The sequence below is a fragment of the Mus caroli genome, unplaced genomic scaffold, assembly GCF_978045245.1.
Source record: "Mus caroli unplaced genomic scaffold, Mus_caroli_1 scaffold_20, whole genome shotgun sequence".
Taxonomy (NCBI): domain Eukaryota; kingdom Metazoa; phylum Chordata; class Mammalia; order Rodentia; family Muridae; genus Mus; species Mus caroli.
The window spans coordinates 19,518,082-19,537,313 of NW_028227275.1; the positions used below are offsets into that span (position 1 = coordinate 19,518,082).

Here is a 19,232-nt window from a genome sequence, read left to right on the forward strand (position 1 = left end):
AGAGAGAGAATGAATGAAAGACTTGGGACCAGCTCTTTTTGGCTGACATTCCCTGCCTCACCTCAGCCTTGTGTTTCAGAGTAACTTATTTTATTAGTGTGCATGTGTGTAGGCCTATTCATGAGTGTACGCATGAATGTGAGTACACGTGTGGAAGCCAGAGCACAATCTCATGATTCATTCTTCAGATACCTTCAGTATGTGTTGTAGTTCTGAAGGGAAAGGCTTCCCCTTTAGCTCTGGGGATGGAAGTGGGGATGGGGGTGGAGGGGGTAGGGTGGGGGAGGGTTGCTTCCACCAATGCACATGTAACACCATCTCTGCTCCAGCAGGGGGAGATGTCCCCAATGAAAATGTTACAGCTCTGCTCAGAGATGCTCTGGCAATCCTGAGCCAAGGAATACCACAAAGTCCCAGCACACAACCAACCTCACACAGGAAACTTACTGCAAGGGGAAACCCGCGGAGGGTGGCGGCCTCTGCTGGGGTAAAAAGCGGCAGGGGTTTTATATAGGGTTTCTTGGTGGGGCGGGATAGGCGATGCAGACAGAGCTTTCCAGGGTGTCCAGGGAGTGGTGGGATTTTTGTGGCCTGATTTTGGGACAAGTCTAGGATTGGTGGGAATTTTGTGCTCAGGGATTGGTGGGATTCTGTTTCTTCGCCCTGATTTTGAGCTTAGGGTCAAGTTAGGGTCAAGGTTGCCTGGTCTGGGGGTCAAGTCAGGGCCACACTGTTCTTTCCCTTCACTTTTTACTCTCTACCATCTATATTTTTTGCTTTTAGAAAAGATTTTATGTGTCCCTGTGCATCTCTGTGCATGTGCCCTGGAGGCCAGCTCTGGAGGCTATAGGAAGGCAATCAGTCCTTTGGAACTGGACTCACTGTCTGGCCCTTCTGAATCTCTCAGTGCAGGGAACCAAACTCTAGTCTTCAGGAAAAACAGCAAGTGTTCTTAGAACCATGGAACCATCTCTAGCTGCCCCTTCTTGTTAAATAATATTTTTATTAATTGTGAATTTCATATGTCCATACCATGGTTTTTTTCCCACCTGCCTCTGCCTCCCAAGTGCTGGGATTAAAGGCATTTGCCACCACTGCCTGGCTTAGTCACATTTTCTTGTTGGCCTGAAGTCACCCAAGGAGGCTTGTTTAGTTGACCCAAAATTTGCCTCTCTATCCTAGTCAGTGCTTTTGGTGCCTTTATACTGACTTCCCCCTACCCCAAATATGTACCCTGAAGATCATCCCCTGCATACATACACACATACATACATACATTCATACACTCATACATTCATACATTCATACATATATACATACATACATACATACACACACAAGAGTTTACTTAGGGTTGCTTACAGGAACATATGCAATTTACCATTGATTATATACCATTGTTCCCTTTCATTAAGCCTATGGATCTTGGGGGTGGGGTGAATGGGGATTTAAGTGAGTGAGGGGTGATGAGCCCTTTTCCCTAGCAACCGTTAACTGCCTACCAATCTGGGGGATGGGCAGGGCCTCAAGAACCTTTTCTCTTCAAGTGACTTTAAAAACCGACAGTTTTGTAACTCAGAGATTTACCTAGCGGGGAGGGGAGCGCAGACTGGAATTTGTGACTTGATCCGCGCAACTATATAGGTTAATCAAAACGAGAAACTACATCTCCCGGCAGGCCTCGGGCAGGTGTTTCTCCCGCCCTTTTGTTGGTTCTGTGCTACCAATGACAGTTAGATATTTGAATAGACCAATAGTAGCATGGAACGGTTCTTATTTAGGCGGGGCTATAGGTTTGTCCAATCGTACATGGCTTAGAAAACCATCCTAGCCAATCTAAGGGCTAAGGGGCGGTGCCTGAGGCGGGGCTGCAGACTAAGCTGCCGCGGAAGATGGCGGCTGAGGCGCCGAGTGGAGGGGAGGCGCCGGTCTGCGACTCTGGCCAGAGGTGAGCCAAGTTTTCCGTCCTGCTGCCTAGGAGACGGGACTGTGGGCTAGCGATGTCGCCGCCCTGCCCTTGAGTCACCGTGGTCCACAGGCCCGGGCTTTGTTCCTCTCTCCCGTGGTGTCTTCGCCGACGCGCCTGCGGGGGCTGAGGCGCGTCTTTGCGGTCCGTGCTTCCCTTGCGCTGCTCTCCGCGAGTCCCACGGCCGTGTGTGGAGCCCTCCCGGCGCTCTGGCTGCAGACCCCGGAGCCACGGTCATGGTGTCTGCCCTGGCGCCGAGCGTTTTGAGTGGCAACTGAAGCCCAGAGCGGTTTAGAGAATCCCACAACGTCCCGGGAGCTTTAAATGTCCTTCGTGACAGCCTCTGCGCTTTAGTCAGAGCCGCGACTTGAGCGATGGTTAAAAGGGATTTTTGTCCCCCAAGCTGGCTGACCTTTCTTGGCTTCAGCCTTCTTCTGTAAATGAACATAACGATACTTCCTGCAGAACCTGGACGGGATGACACAACCTATTTAAAGCGTATAGCACCCATCCTGGCAAACACTTCAAAATATGATAGATTTTTATGTTTCCTTGAAATTGTGATCTCACTTCTTCTTTCTTGAACGAGTACTGTCCCTGTCATAAAGCCGAGCCTGTCTTTTTTTTTTTTTTTTTTTTTTTTTTTTTTGGTTTTTCGAGACAGGGTTTCTCTGTGTAGCCCTGGCTGTCCTGGAACTCACTTTGTAGACCAGGCTGGCCTCGAACTCAGAAATCCGCCTGCCTCTGCCTCCCGAGTGCTGGGATTAAAGGCGTGCGCCACCACGCCCGGCTGGAAGCCGAGCCTGTTTTAACCGATTACAAATATTGGAGACTGATACACTCCAATAGAATGAGATTACTTACATTGTCAGAGAGTATGATCAATGCTATGCTTTGGTACGGAGTTAGTACAGAACAGAAGAACCAAGAATTTTGGGAAACCGAGTTTGTGAGCCTGATTTTTCCTGAGCCCTAATGGGCTTGTGTGGGTATTGTTACTGTTTTGTATGGAGGAGTTTTCCACTCTTTGACCTTTTATTTCTCCCGGGAACTGTGCCCGTGGGTTGATAAATGTCATTAGATTATCCCTCCTCCAACTCGAAAATCCTGAATTGTAATGAAAATGAGGACAAATGAAATACTGTTCTACAGCAAGAGGACTTAGAATTCTTCCTTGAGGCTACTGTCAACTGAATGTAAAATTTGAAACTGTTAACTATCTGATCAACACAGTTTTCTCTGAATCTGAAACCCTCTATTGTTGTTATTGAGACAGGTTCTTGCTAAGTATCTCCGCTGGACTGGCACTCCCAGTCCCGTGTCAGCTACCCGTGTACTTGTCAATTGCATATTGCAGGGGATTAGTCTTCTTGTGAGGCTTGTTTATTTATTTATTTATTTACTTATTTACTTTTTTTTTTGAAACAAGAGTCTCTCATGTAATCCAGGGAACCCCAATCTTGAACTTCGGAACCTCCTCCCTCTGCCTCCCAAGTGCTGGAATTACAGGCATATGCCACCAAGCCCTGTCTTATGTGGTGCTAGGCAAGCCTCCTACTGACTGAGCCGCATCCCCAGCCCCATTTAACCAATGGGACTAACAATTTTTAAATCTGTTATTTATCGTGCTTGTGCATGCTTGTGCACACACACTTAGGTACCACAGTGCATGCACAGGAGGGCAGAAAGTAACTCACGTTTCTCTTCTTCCACCAGGTGGATTTGAGGATCATGCTTGGGTTGTGAGGCTTGGCAGTGAGTGCCGTTACTCACGGAGGCATCTCACTGCCAAGGTGTGTAGCCTAGCATTTACAGATATGCTGCATAACTCTGTCTTTGGCCTCTCATACACGTCCTGAGGAGGAGACAGTCGCTCTCTGAGAACAGCTTCTGTGGGATCCATGTCTTGTAGCAGTGGGCACAAAAATGACTGTAGATTCAGTACTGGGCAGTAATGTAGATAATTGGTATCTCTGGGTACTGAAAGGGTTTGCTCTAGGAAGAAAAGCCTAGGGAAAGGAGAGAGACAGGCAGGATGACGGCTGTCTGTTAGACCACGGAGATGCTGAGGACTGGTTGGCAGGATTCCTTATGTTGAGCCTTGGTAGTCTTGTCTTGAGTTGGGATCTGCCCTGCACTGAGTTTTCTTCCCTGCAGTGGACGTGATATGGAGAAGTTGAGCACCATGCTTACTGAGCAAACGCATCAAGAACAGATACAGACATAATGCCTCTTTTAATCTGTGTGCCTTTTTCAAATAATGATGACTTAATAACCTGCTTAGTAAATACTAATCCACACACTTGAATGTGTAAAGTGCTGTTATTTTAAAAACTTTAAAAATATCTACGAATAGAATTATCTCTGTATGTTCTAGGGTTTGGAGATTTAGAGAAGAGACAAGTTGATATAAGGGGTGACTGTTCTTTTATTAACTGAAGTTCCCAAGTGGGATTTTGCTAATTCCATTTCATTTAGAAGAGACTGGAATTAAAACCTTATTTTTGGAGTGTAGTTTGCTGTTTGATTATTAGGGGGCCGTTAAGAGAAAATTGTCATATTTTTTCCTTTTTATGGAACTGATATTTCATTAATGTTTGTGAAGTAGTTGCTACTGTATATCAAAGTTTCAGGCACTCTGTGAGTGTGTTTCTGGGCTCTCTATTTTCCTTGTCCTTCTTATTTCCTCTTTTTAACCTAGTTGGTAGAGAGTAGGTTAATACCAAATCGCCTGTTCGGTAGTTTTCACGTATGAGAAAACTGATAGATACAAGCCATTATAGAGCACAGGTACAGGGCTCCCTCCCAGCATCTGTGATAGCACCATTAACTGAGCTTATCTGGGTGCTTCCACTCTGTGCCCGAGCTTCTCCTGTGCTTATTGCCCCACTACCTTTGTCTGTTGTGGTGCCTGGGAGGCATGTATTGCTGAACTATATCACCATCCTTTTTTGTTTTTTCTTTTGCTCTAAAGTCAAGATAGTATAACTAGATGTGGTGGTGAACACCTGTAAGCATAGCACTAGTGAGGTAGAAGCAGGGGAGTCAGGAGTTCAAAGGTCAGCCACATCTTATGTGTAGTACTGGATGCCAGCCTGGGCTACACGAGACCTGCCTCAAAAACCATAACTAAAATAAAAATCCACCATCGTGGACAATGACTATATGTTATATATCTTTTTCTATATAATGATCCTATGCTAACAATAATAAAAGTTTAAAGAATCGAAGATCATATATGAGCACAGACCTGTACATCTCAGCCCTCGGGTTATTGAGGATGGTGACTTTAAGATCAACCTGGGCTACAGTAGTGAGACCTGTCTCAAAAGACAAAACAGAGGCTGGGTGGTAGTGGCACACTCCTTTAATCCCAGCTCTTGGGAGGCAGAGGTAGGTAAATCTCTGAGTTTGAGGTCAGCCAGGTCTCCAGAATAAGATCCAGGACAGCCAGGACTACACAGAGAAACCCTGTCTTTAGACAAAACAAAAACAAACAAACAAAAGTCCCCCAAACTAATGTATTTTCAATAAGATCCTCTAGAGCAAAAGCACTGTCTTATTCTTGGACCGTATTCATCATTTTGGACTTGGAACACACACATGTAGTGTAGAATTGCTTCCAGTACTAATTACCAGGGATCCTTGCCATTTAAAGTCTATAGAAAATAATCTTCTGAGACTTCAACTCTACTTATTTGAGGAGTAAGAGAGACCTTATTAGTGAGATATTCTATAGAACATTCTCAAATAGGGGATTTTGATGTTACTCTTTTTTTTTTTTTTGTTTTGTTTTGTTTTTTGTTTTTTTTTTTTCGGTTTCTCTGTATAGCCCTGGCTGTCCTGGAACTCACTTTGTAGACCAGGCTGGCCTCGAACTCAGAAATCCGCCTGCCTCTGCCTCTGCCTCTCAAGTGCTGGGATTTAAGGCCACCACCGCCCAGTTTGATGTTACTTTAAAAAATTATTTTTATGTGTGTGTGTATGTCTGTGTGTACCACATATATGCAACTGTCCATATAGGCCAGGAGATGGTGTCGGGTCCCCTGGAGCTGGAGTTACAGGTGGTTTTAAGCTTCGTGGTGTGTGTACTGAGAACTACTCCTGGTCCTCTGGGAGCTCAGCCAGCTTCTTTATGACTGAGCTGTCTCGCCAGCCCCTGATGGTACTTTTTTTAAAAGTATTTTTGAGACAGCATTTCTCTGTGTAGCTTTGGCTATCCTGAAACTCACTCTTTAGACCAGGCTGGCCTTGAACTCCACCAGCCTCTGCCTCCCAAATCCTGGGATTAAAGGCGCATGCCTCCACCACCCGGCCTTCTGCCATGTTTAAAAGAACAACATCCCCTACTCCCGTTGTTGTGTGGTGTGTCGTGGCACACTTTGGAGGTCAGCAGATAGCTTGCAAGGGTTGGTTCTCTTTTCAGCATAGGTCCTAGGAGTCACAGGTCTCAGGCTTGGCAGGAAGTGCTTTCCCCACTGAGCCATTTCACAAGCCCAGTGGTGTTAACTTTTCTACTGCAATTAGCTTCCTTCTCATTGTACATTGTTTGGAGGAAGGAGATTGTGGGAGGAGTCAACCACAAGAGCAATGGCAATTCTTTTGACCCTCAAAAGGATAAACATTTCCAATAAGCCATTAAAGTGGCGTCATGGACCCTCTGAGAAGTGTAGCCCAGTGTCTTGGTTGAGAACATTACTTTGTCATCCTGGAGAACACAGTTCTCCTTTAGATTCCAGTGTGTGGGGTAAGGAGGTGCCTTTCGCCAAGGCAGCTTTCTTTCTTTTTTCTTTTTTTCCCGCTTTGGCCCAAAGATTTATTTATTATTATATGTAAGTACATTATAGCTGTCTTTAGGCACACTAGAAGAAGGCGTCAGATTTCATTACGGATGTTTGTGAGCCACCATGTGGTTGCTGGGATTTGAACTCAGGACCTTCGAAAAAAGCAGTCAGTGCTCTTAACCACTGAGCAGCCCGCCAAGGCTTCTTTCACCTCTGGCTTGTCGTTCATGTCAAGTTGTTCTTGTGGCTTCACTTGGTTTAAGTTGAGATCAGATACAGAGGCTGAATACATTTTGGAGATTTTTGGCGCGTGGGAGCTAAGATCACGTTACAGAACCTCGGCAGGACAGTGCCACTTAAGTGTCGACTTTAAGGTTTGAGTGTCTAAGATCATCTAAGGAAGTGGGTACTGTGCTGTAAGACCATGTGGTGCTGCTTACTGCTCGGACTGCTTGCTGTAGCTATGAAGCCTGTAAGCCCGGCACATGGCCCATTCATTTTGTATTCTCTATGTACAGCTTTCATGATCCAACTTAAAACTTGCTATGGAGAGTGCAGGAAGAGGGAGAATGTATTAGTTTATTTGATACTTTATTCCTTTTCTAATTTGCCCCTAATAAAGGGATGAACCTAACACTGAGTTTCAGAGCCTCTTAGGGTTGAAAACACAGCAAGAGAGTGAATACTTCTCCTAGGATGGTAAGTCAGGTTTAGACAACTTTAAATATAGCTCATATTTTGAGGAAAGCTGCCAAGGTTGTGGTTCTTGGAGAAGAAATCAAGTTAAGCAATTCACCAGGGAGGAAACATTTAGTTTTGTGGGTTTCTAGTTTGGATAGAGTCAGCCAAAAGATCCATCTGCAGGCTGCTGGGCTTGCTCCCGGGAGCTGTGCGGGTTCATGGCTTCGGTGCCCTCAGAAGCACTTGCATTTCATTTTTCCTTAATTGATTTTTCAAAGGTGGATCCTGTGTCCAGCCCCTTCTGCAAGCATATCACTTTACATACAGAGTACCATCTAGTGGTAGAGAAATCACTGTAGACTGCAGCCAGGTTGTAAAATGACTCTGGCCTCAGCCATTCTTGGAGATAGATGCTTATCTAGTTACCTACACACCTAACTACTCATTTTCCTATTTCCTGCTTCTGACATACCTGCCCTCCCCCCTTTTTTTTGGGTACAGAACAAAGGGCTCTGAGTGTACCAGGCAAACACTCTACCATGTGCCAATTCCTAGCCCTAAATTTGTGTGGGTGTGTCTGTGTATGTATGTGTGTGTATACGTGTGCGTGCATGTGTGCATGTTTGTAGAGGGGGCAGAGATCAACCTTGGGTAGTTGTTCCTCAGGAGTTAGCCACTCTGTTTCTGAGACAGGATCTCTCACTAAGACCAAATTGTGTGATATCTACCAATATAATCTATTAACAAAAGCTTGTGTTGTTTTGGAACCTCTGGCATCTCTCTGACCAGTGGAAATTATCCCACACCTGGCACTGGAATTTTCATTTTCCAACCTGAGCTGGGCTAGAAAAATGGTTCACCAGTTAAGAATGTTTACTGCTTTTGCTGAGGACTCTGGTTTGGTTTCTAGTAGCCATGTCAGGTGGAACACAACCACCTATAATGTAAGTTCCAGGCATCTGGTTACCTCTGGCTCCTGTGGGTACCTGCATATACTTGGAGTACAAACTCACACAGGTACACACATATACACATTAAAAAAAAAAAAAAAAAAAAAAAGAACTGGGCGTGGTGGCACACACTTTTAATCCCAGCATTTGGGACACAGAGGCAGGCGAATTTCTGAGTTCGAGGCCAGCATGGTCTACAGAGTGAGTTCCAGGACAGCCAGGGCTACACAGAGAAACCCTGTCTCGAACCCCCCCAAAACAAACAAACAAACAAACAAACAAACAAACAAACAAACAAAAAAACTAAACCAAATATGACTTCTGGAAGCTGGAGCTGGAATGTATTTTTTGCTCTTTTTCTTTCTATTTTTTTGGTTTTTCAAGACAGGGTTTCCTCTGTGCAGTCCTGACTGTCCTGGAGCTCACTCTGTAAACCAGGGAATGTATTTTTTGTGTTTGATGTAGAGATTATCCTTCCTCCATATTATGAAATTCTTCATCCTGTGTGCCTGTGTACATATGTGATGTTTCATTTTCTATAACCCTCGGTGTAGAAGTGGTGAGGGGAGTTTGCTGTTGGCTTTCCCTCAGAGGCAGGCAAGTACAGTTAGCTAGTCTAGTTCTTTACTTCTGTTTTGTTCCTCCTTGCAGAACAGTCCTTAGAGCTTAGTAAGTACGCTTCTCAGGCCCCATAATATGTCCTTGTGCCTCCTACATGCCTGGAATTTGTGTAGGTTGTACAGGGGCCGGAAAGGAGAGTCCTTTGTCACAGCAGGCGAAAGCTTTGCCCTGTCTCTTGTGCTTAGCCATGCCTCATCAGAAGCTTTCGGCGTTTATGTAAGAAGTTTTATTTTTCTTGAACTTGAGCGAATTTAGTGTTAAAATCTTGTAGAATAGGATGCTATTTTTTTTTAGTCCTAGAAATGTCTTATGTTATATGCAGTTAGTGAAAGATATTGCTAGCTTTGTGTTGTGGAAGTGTTTGTTCTTTGGGAAAGGATTAGTGGGCTTTGTAATATGGGGGAACTTCAAAAGAAAACCTCTCAACTATTTTCTGCCTCTTATCATTTTACTTTCAATGATTTCTGTCTTACAAGTCCTCGTACAGCTGCTCTACTCTGAGAAGGTGAAAAAGTTAAAAGATAATTTGCTTAAGGAAACAATGTGGCATCATAGAGTGAATGAACTTGGCAGAGTGGGTGGGGCGCAGAGGGGAAAGTAGATGAGTCGGTTTATGCTGAACCATGCAGTCAGGGCTTCCAGTCCATCTTCCTTCCTTAAGGCAGCCTTGAACCGGTTTAAGCTGCTTAGGAGAAAGCGTATTTTAGGGTGATGACTGGTAGGAAGGAGGGCTTTGTGTTTCTTGTTCCTTTTCAAGTGTGTGTATTTGATCCAGTTTAGGACTGGAAGGGACAGCAGTGACAAAAATCTCAGTCTTAACCAGTCATGCTCTGGATGTTAAAATAATGCAAGTCTGTAGGCTTTTACATGTATACAAGTTTCTACTTCAGGACTAGGACATAATGTGCTTTATATACATTAATGTTAGAGATAATCTGGTCAGAAACCAGGTTTAAAAGGCATGTGAATTACAGTAAATGATTAGACAACCTCATGGTTATTTTTCTTGTGCTGTGCATTTCCTGATGTTTTTTTGATGGTCACTTGCAGTGATTATAAACAGTAGTTCCTCCATAGTGACTCTTGTTTCTGTTCTGTAATAACTGACACTGTAAAAAGTGCCTCTTGTTAAAGGGTGAAAGCTTCTGATTGTAACTGGCATGTAAACCGATGTGCTGTATGTGGTTTATGTAGCAAATCCGTGAGAGCTACTGCGGAAGGCTGAGCAGATAAGCTTCTAAGAGCTTCTAAGAGTGAGGTCTGAGCACACATCCAGAGCTCAAAGTTCTGATGTGACTTGTGTGTGTGTGTGTGCCACTCAGAGGACAGTTTGTAGGAGTTGATTTTCTCCTTCCCTGTGGCTCCTAGGGATCAAGCTCAGATTGTTGAGCTTGGTGGTGAGCAATTTTACTGGCTAAGCCATCTTGCTGGCCCTAAATTCTTTGTGATTTTTTATAGTGAAAGGCATATAGTAGCCACAGACTGAAGATTGGGGCTGTTAAGATTGTGCAATCATTTATTTTCAAGGACGTACTGATTAGATTTGATGAACTTTTCATTATGGTGTTATTAAAAATTATCAGCTAGGCTGAGGATGCGGCTCAGTGGAAGAGCAGTTGTCTAGCATGTACTTGGTCCTGGCTTTAACTACCAGTATCACAAACAAAAATTATTAACTGGGTATGGTAGTTTACACCTGTAACCCCAGGATTTGGGAAGTTGAGGCAGTAGAGCTAGAGAGTGAATTGCAGGCCAGCCTTGGCTGTAGTTTGAGAGACCTTGTCTCAAAAAACAACAAACCAAACCACACCACAGCACAGCACACCAACCAAGGTTGGAGATACTGCTGGGAAGAGCGCTTGCCTAGCATGCAGAGAGCCCAGCACTGTGAGGGAAGGTCATGTCGGGTTAGCAAGATGTGCTGTTGATTAGGCCTGTTTAATATTTAGAGACATACTTTTCCTGGAACAGTGCTTGATAGCCTGGGTGCAGTGGATGTTTTATTGTGAAAGTATTTGTATGAGTCAGGTGAATTTCGCTTTGCTTTACTGAAGTATGGTAAGTAGTCCTTTGTGATGTGTTACGTTTATTCATCTGCTATATAACTGATGACTGTATGTAGATGATAAGGGTTAGGAGCAGCCATTAGGAATAATCAATGATGAGTGCAAACAATCATGTGTACTATAGGAGGTGGAGTAATACATTCTTATTATTAAATTAACTTTAGTAATAATAATCATTATTTTTTAGAAGTTTAAATTATTTTCAGATCCCCTGGAGCGGTAGTTACTGGTGAGCTCCCTGACGTGGGTGCTGGTGACCAAACTCCGTTTCTGGGAAAGCAGCAAGTGCCCTCTCTAACAACTTAACGACTGCTTGAGTCAGGGTCGCATTAGATAGGCTGCTCTCCCGACTCCCGATCTTCCCACCTCAGCCTCATGGAGCATGCTGGGATTACAGTCATGTGCCACCATGCCCACAGTAGAGTTATTTTTAGAAAATTTATACTTAAAACCATTTTTGACCCGTGTTTATTTTGTGTGTTGTTGTGAGGGTATACACCACAGCATGAGGTGTGGGGCTCAGGACAGCTGGTGGGAATCAGTCCTCTACTTCCATCATGTGGGAGTCAGGTATCAACCTCAGGTCCTCAGGCTTGGCTGTCTTCCTGGCTCAGCGATTGAGTTCTTAACTATGACGAGCAGGGCCTTGTAGAGAAGAACCTTTCTAAGCAAGAGTGAGACTTCCATACTAACTCATGCGTCAGAGGTATGCAGAGGGAAAGATTTAAAAGTGAAAATGGAGCCAGGCGTAGTGGCGAACGCCTTTGATCCCAGCACTCGGGAGGCAGAGGCAGGTGGATTTCGGAGTTCGAGGCCAGCCTGGTCTACAAAGTGAGTGCCAGGACAGCCAGGGCTACACAGAGAAACCCTGTCTCGAAAAACCAAAAAAAAAAAAAAAAAAAAGTGAAAATGGGTTTAACTCTAGTAGCACAACGTCACAGAGCCCTTGACTAGTGTGCACAAAGAACCCCTAACTAACTGGTCAACCAGCTAAAACCTGTCTGTGGGCCTAGGCAAAGCTGCATTAATGTATATCTTTATGTAGCTGCAAGCCTCTTCCATTCTGCAAATGCTTTTTGTCTATGAAGAGCAGACTCCAAGGTCAGCTGCTTGTACCAGAGGGAGCTGCCTGTTAGGAGCCCTCTGCTGTGCGCCCTCGGGAACTGATGAACCCTGGGCTAGGAAGCGAGAAACACAAAATGAAATGTTTCCCTCTGAAACACTTCTGCTTGATTTTTTTCTTTTTTTCCTAGTGATGCCATCTGCAATTTTGTCATTTGCAATGACTCTCCCCTTCGAGGTCAGCCTATTATCTTCAATCCTGACTTTTTTGTGGAGAAACTCCGACATGAGAAACCAGAGGTGTTCACCGAATTGGTGGTCAGCAACATCACAAGGCTTATTGATTTGCCGGGAACTGAGTTGGCTCAGCTGATGGGTGAAGTGGACCTTAAGCTGCCTGGTGGGGCTGGCCCAGCAGCAGGATTCTTCAGGTCTCTGATGTCTCTCAAGCGGAAAGGTAGGTCTGGTGCCTATGGAGGGCAGTGGGTCTTAGCTGCTGATTGGCCTTTACTCTCTATTTGAAAAAAATTATGTACTTTGAAATTTGTTATATGTTTGTGTGCCTGTTTGTATGTGTACCAGATATATGCAAGTGCCCATGGGAGCCAGAAGAGGGCATCAGATCCCTTGGAACTGGGGTTGAGGCAGGTGTGAGCCACCATGCCAGGTCCTCTGCAGGAGTGGATAAGTGCTTTTAGCTGTTGCCCCTTCCTCCCAGTGCGGGCTTTATCCTCTCAACATCTGCGCCTCACTGAGAACTTTGGTGTTTTGACTTCACTTTTGTTAGCAGAATTAAATGACGATGCAAATCACCTGAAGCTTGAGGGCAGCCTGGGCACACTGTAAACCCTGGTCAAGAGACCGGAGGAAGAAAAGGAGGAGGAGGAGGAGGACAGGAGAGAGGGAAGGGGAGGTGAAGAAAAGGGGGCAGAGGAAGAGGAGATAGAAAGTACACGCAGTCTTGAGAGATGTTGTGCTTGGTTTAGGTTTATCATGGGCATCTCAGTTTTCATGCCCTGTGAGTAGTATAGGAAAACAATGTTTTTCAGGTATTCTTCCTTCCTTCCCTCCCTTCCATCTTGCCTTTCTTTATGAGTTTGTATCACACTCTCTTGCCCAGGCTCAAGTAATTGTCTTACCCTCAGGCTTTAGAATAGCTGGAACTACAGGAATGCACTGCTTCATTCAGTTAAAATGACACCAGAGTAAAGTTACATAGCAGGAGGAGACAGTTAAGGATGCTGAATAATTGTTCTTCTACTGAGGATGAACTCATGACTACATCCATACTAGCAGTCTTTCTACCACGGAACTACATACAAACTTACCCTCCCCCTCCCTCCCCCCCCACCCCCCCCCCAAAAAAAAAAAAAAAAAAGAGCTGGATCTGGTAGTGCACACCTTTGGTCCCAACACTCAGAAGGCAGAGGCATAAGGAGCTCGGTGAGTTTGAGGCTAGCCTGGTCTACATAGCAAGCCTTAATACAGCCAGGATTACATAAACAGACATTTTCTCAAAAATCAAAATAAATAAGTAAATAAATACATACTACAGTAGTTTGCAAACATTTTCATTCTGTGGACTGCTTAGATAATGTCAGTTCTTATATCACCTCCAAAACCAAGCTTTTCTAGTTGTAGCACCACTTGTGTAGTCTGTGTGTGTGTGTGTGAGTGTGTGTGTGAGAGAGAGAGAGAGAGAGAGGTGGTGTATGAATATGTATATACACATACGTATTATGTATGATTTATTCTCTGAGAATTTCATTTGTGTATACAATGTTTTATGATCTTGTCTGCCTCCTTCCCTCCAACTTCCCCTGGACTCCTTTTGTGTATTCCCATCTGAGCTTCATGTCCTCCCTCCCTCCCTTCCTTCCTTTGTTCCTTCCTTCCTTCCTGTTTGTTTATATTTAGACAGGCTCTCATTATATAGTCCTGGCTGGTCAGGAACATGCTGTATAGACTAGTGTCTTTGAGCTCCCCAGAGAGCCCCAGACTCTGCTCTCCAGTGTTGAGATTTGACCTGTGTGCCACCTTGCCCAGGGGTTTTTTTGTTTGTTTTTATTTTTTTTTAATAACCCACAGAGTCTAATTTGTGATTTCTGTATGCACGGGGCTGTGGAGCGTGAGGAGTTGCCGTGTGGCTACACCTCCACAGAGGAACTGCCTCCTTCCCCCAGCAGCCATCAACTGCAGTAGTCCACAGCTAGCTGGGGGGGCCTTTGGACCCCTCCCCCATCGTGCTGGGATGTTGACTGGCTTGGTCTTGTGCAGGTCTTGACAGGTACCCACAGCTGCTGTGAGGCAGTAAGTGTGGCATGCATTTCATCTCCAGAAGAAAGCACTTCACAGCATTCCACCACAATCGCTGGCTCCTACGTTGTTGTTGTTGTTGTTGTTGTTTTTTTTGTCCAAGTTCCTTGAATCTCCTGGGGAGAATGCTGATACTGATGTACCGTGTAGGGTTGAGTACTCACAAGCAGCTGTTCCAAGCATGGTGACCATTGTGAGTTTCTACATCTACTGATGCCCACTTGAAAAAGAAGGCTTTCTGGCTGAGGCTGAAAGCAGCTCACATCTGTAGCATAAATATTTAGAAGACAGTTTGACAGCTGGATAATTTAGCAAAACAATAGTAGGTTGCTCCTGAAGGCCTGTGGGCCCCCCCAGCCATGGGCTTTTGACCAGGCTGACAGTATTAGGTATTAGGTATGACTTCCCTCCTATGGGACAGGCCGCAGAGTCAGCCAGGAAGTGTGGATTCTACTTTTGATAAGATAATTAAAGGGGCCCTGTTTTATTTTATTAAATATGAGGTAATCATTAGGCAGGCTGAAATATTTAAACATTCAAAGACCATATCCTCATACATATGCACCACCACATATGTGTAACCCACACACATACACATGGAAAGACGTGAATTATTAAACATGTTAAAGAAAAGAAAAAAGATTATATCCTGTATCAACTCTAGTGATAATTGTCATGACTTGACAATCACCTTCAGGTTCTTATTTTTAAATTAAATATCAGTGTGCTTAAATAAGAAAAGTTTATGCCTCCAGGAATTCACAATCTGACATCAAATTTGGAAAGAATTGACTGGGCAGTTGCTCTGGCTGCATTTTTTAGGTATATTCCTAGTCTTTAGTTTTAAATTCTTTTTAGATTTTTGTTTACCAATCTTGTGAAAACAGTCAATGACAGGATGCTTGGATGATTTTAGAACCGTGGTGTTTGTGCAGGTGAGATGGGTCTCAGGTAAAGGCATCCGATGCTGGCCGGATGATGCAGCACTCACATGGTGACAGGAAAGAACCCCCTTCCATAAGCTGTCGTCTGACACCGTGTGTGTCTTGCCCCTGCATAAGTACATGCACATGAGAAAGAATCATTACACTGATGGCCTTGTACTCTTGATGTAGTTATAGCCTGGTCCTATGACTTTTTTTTTCCAGAAAAAGGAGTGGTATTTGGATCTCCGTTGACGGAGGAAGGCATTGCCCAGATTTATCAGCTGATTGAATATCTGCACAAAAGTAAGACTACGCAAAGCTTCAGTGTTCTGTGTTTAATGAAGAATTGCCAGTTTTCCTTTGAGGGTTGACTAATGGATTAGTAGGTGCCAACTACCCATCAACAACAACAAAAAGAACCTCTGATAATTTTGGGTGGTAGATTTTCAAAAAATATATTCCCTTTGAATTTCTTTTTTTTTTTTTTTTTTAAAGATTTATTTATTTATTATATGTAAGTACACTGTAGCTGTCTTCAGATACTCCAGAAGAGGGCGCCAGATCTTGTTACGGATGGTTGTGAGCCACCATGTGGTTGCTGGGATTTGAACTCTGGACCTTCGGAAGAGCAGTCGGGTGCTCTTACCCACTGAGCCATCTCACCAGTCCCCCTGAATTTCATATCAGTTATTGATTTGCCTTATTTTCAAAGATGTAGATATATTAGATAATGTTATAAAATTATAATTACCTCTTAACTCTGACAATTCTGCAACAATTCCATGTTCCTAAAGAATTACGATAAAGAATTATGACATTTATTCAAGAAAGCGTGATACTTTCATCTTCAGAGCTCTGTGGCTAATCTGTCATTCTCATTTCAGTTTTTAGTAGGCCTCCAGGTTGTTGTTCTAGGAACCCAACTTGATACATTTAAAGTATCAGCCCACACAACCTTTCTGACTTACTGGATGTAAGATGCTGTGTAGGAGGAGCTACAGCAGAGGTTGCAGGCTCACATCTTAAAAGGGTTTGAGGCAGGAGCTGGAGAAATGGCTCTGTTCTTCCAGAGGACCTGGGTTCAATTTCTAGCACTCACATGGTGACTTAAAACTGTCTGTAACTCCAGCTCCAGAGGACCCAACACCCTCATGCAGACATACATGCAGGCAAAACAACAATCTACAAAAAATTAAAAAAAAATATTTTAAGAAAATGGCTTTTGAGGCATCTGAATTTGTGGGGGGTTTTTGGTTGGTTGTTGTTGGCCAAAGATGTATTAAAACCATAACAAGCCATCAGGGATTTAAGATGAGGAGAATTCAGGCTTTCAGCTTGTTTGAGTGATGAGAATACCTGGCTCCTTCAACCCAGCTGCTGTGTGGGTATGATCTGCTATAGCACAGGGGCGTGGTTTTCAGTTTGCTGTGGGGTCCCATTCATGCCTTTGCTATCACTTGCCTGATTCCTTGGGCACAAACTCAGGCCCCAGAATTGGGGGGACGTCCAAAGATGGAAACATGGACAAGCTTTCTTTTCAAGAACTAGTTGGGTGGGGATGGCTTATTGGAGTGACTCTAAGCTTTTGGGAGTCTCTTAGCTGCAGGGTGATTTATTAGAATTCTCTGAGTCACACAACAATGCAGAGACTACATTTATTCTTGGCTGAAGAAAACAGTTTACAGGCACCACAAATTTTCATAGATAAACTCTGCTCCTTGAGAGTCTGTTCTCTCTCAGAGTTTATCTGTGAAACCTCACAAGGGGTCTTAAGATTTGAGTTTTCTTTCACCTTACTTATCAAGCTTTTTTGGGGGGAGTTATTGATTATGTTAAATTCAGTATCTAATGGTACCTCAGTCATCTTCAGATGTTCAGGGGCCCCACAAGGTTTCAAACTTGCCTAGAAATATTGTCAAAACCTTCTTTAGAAAGGGCTCTGTGAAAGATCTTTAAAGGGAAAGGTATATTTATTCTGTGTACATTAATCATTGATTCTCTTTTGTTTCTTTTGGCCTGTCCGTGCTGAGCAGACTTGCGAGTAGAGGGCTTGTTTAGAGTACCAGGCAACAGTGTTCGGCAGCAGCTTTTGAGGGATGCTCTCAATAACGGAACTGATATTGACTTGGATTCAGGAGAGTTTCACTCCAATGATGTGGCCACGCTGCTGAAGATGTTCCTAGGAGAGTTACCAGAGCCCCTGCTGACCCATAAACATTTCCACGTACACCTCAAAATTGCTGGTGAGTATAAGGATAAGAAAGAGATGAAAAGTAAAGTCCTTTGTGATATCCCGTTGCTTGTTACTCTCTACAGTGCTCTGATGTTGGCTCAGACTTCAGGAGCCTACTGGCCTCCTCTGAGTACAGATCTTGGCAGTTAAGTTTGATTTGATCAGTTGTCTTCTTCCTCTTCATTGTTCTCTTTATTTTGTATGTTCTGTGCACATGACATAACATGCATTCGTAGGAGTCAGTTCTCTCTGCCATGTTTGGTGCAGTAGCTGATGTCCTCCATCGGGCTGCCTGGTGACTCCCTGTTCTTGAGAGCACATGCACTGTGGCACAGTTGGAGCAGAGCTGCTTGGAGTGATGCCGTACACGGTTCCCTCTGACTTACCCTTTAGCCACGGCATATGGGGGTCGGGAAGAGCAGGGCTGACATCATCAAAGCTCCTGTGTACATGATTCCCATTCTTTTGGGTATTGTTGGGACATCACTGTAACTAACATTTTGAGGCCCACATGTTTTCCAAAGTGGTTCCACTGGGGCTGGAGAGATGGCTCAGTGGTTAAGAGGACCCTGGTTCAATTCCCAGCACCTACTTTGTGGTTTACAGCTGTCTATAACTCCAGTTTCAGGAGATCTGATGCTCTCTTCTGGCCTCAGTGAGCAGTGCACACATGTGTTGCACACATACATGCAGGCAAAAGACCCAAAGTGGTCACACCATTTAGTGCTCTCACCAATAGTAGAAGGCTTGTGCTCTCCTACATTTGTATTGCCAGTGCTTTTGTTCAGGTTGTCCCAGTCGGTGTGACTGTTTTATTGATAGCTGACATCCCAGCATGCTCAGCTGGACCACTCTTACGACATCATTCCCTCTTCCCCTTTCTTTAAATTAACAGACCTTGCTAAATTACCTAGGCTGGCCTCAAACTCACAATTCTTTATCTGCCTCCTAAGTAACTAGAACCATAGGTGTGCATCACTGTGCCTGGCTTGTGTATGCTCTTTTCTTTGAAGGGATGCCTATTTAGTTAGTAGGTTTGTTTGTTTGTTTGTTTGTTTGTTTGAGATAAGTGACTCAGGCTGCCTCTCCTCCTCCTCAGTGCTAGGCCCGCAGGTGTGCATCATCACACCTAACCTTCTCTTTAAAGCTTTCTCACATTTAAAATTGGGTTGTCTTTAGTTGTTGACTTAGATTGACATTAGTTCTTATGTTTTGCTTTTTCTTTCTTGTGGTTCTGGGGTTCATGATTTCCCTGCGAACATGTTCATAGTCACACAGGAAGGACTTTGCAAAGTCCATTCGTTGCCTATTTGATTTTATTAGTTTTTTATAGTATTGGTATTTGAATCTAGGACCTTCCTAAGATATTAGCAGTTTTTTTTTTTTTTTAAAGATTTATTTATTTATTATTATATGTAAGTACACTGTAGCTGTCTTCAGACACTCCAGAAGAGGGCGCCAGATCTCGTTACGGATCGTTGCGAGCCACCATGTGGTTGCTGGGATTTGAACTCTGGACCTTCGGAAGAGCAGTCGGGTGCTCTTACCCACTGAGCCATCTTACCAGCCCGATATTAGCAGTTTTGAGTTTCCTTTATGATTGATTTTTTTTTTCCTTCTCTTTCTT

The 19,232-nt window shown here is 44.0% G+C and overlaps 1 protein-coding gene across 1 annotated transcript in view; it reads left to right on the top strand.

Annotated features, from left to right (window-relative positions):
• The first annotated feature begins 1,794 nt into the window (after positions 1-1,794).
• Arhgap19 (Rho GTPase activating protein 19) overlaps positions 1,795-19,232 on the top strand; it is a 35,684-nt gene continuing 18,246 nt past the window's right edge. Inside the window, exons 1-4 of the mRNA XM_021152515.3 lie at positions 1,795-1,948; positions 12,322-12,587; positions 15,595-15,675; positions 17,406-17,615. Coding sequence (XP_021008174.1) covers positions 1,893-1,948; positions 12,322-12,587; positions 15,595-15,675; positions 17,406-17,615 — 613 coding nt within the window. The 5' untranslated portion in view covers positions 1,795-1,892. The remainder of the gene's footprint in view (positions 1,949-12,321; positions 12,588-15,594; positions 15,676-17,405; positions 17,616-19,232) is intronic.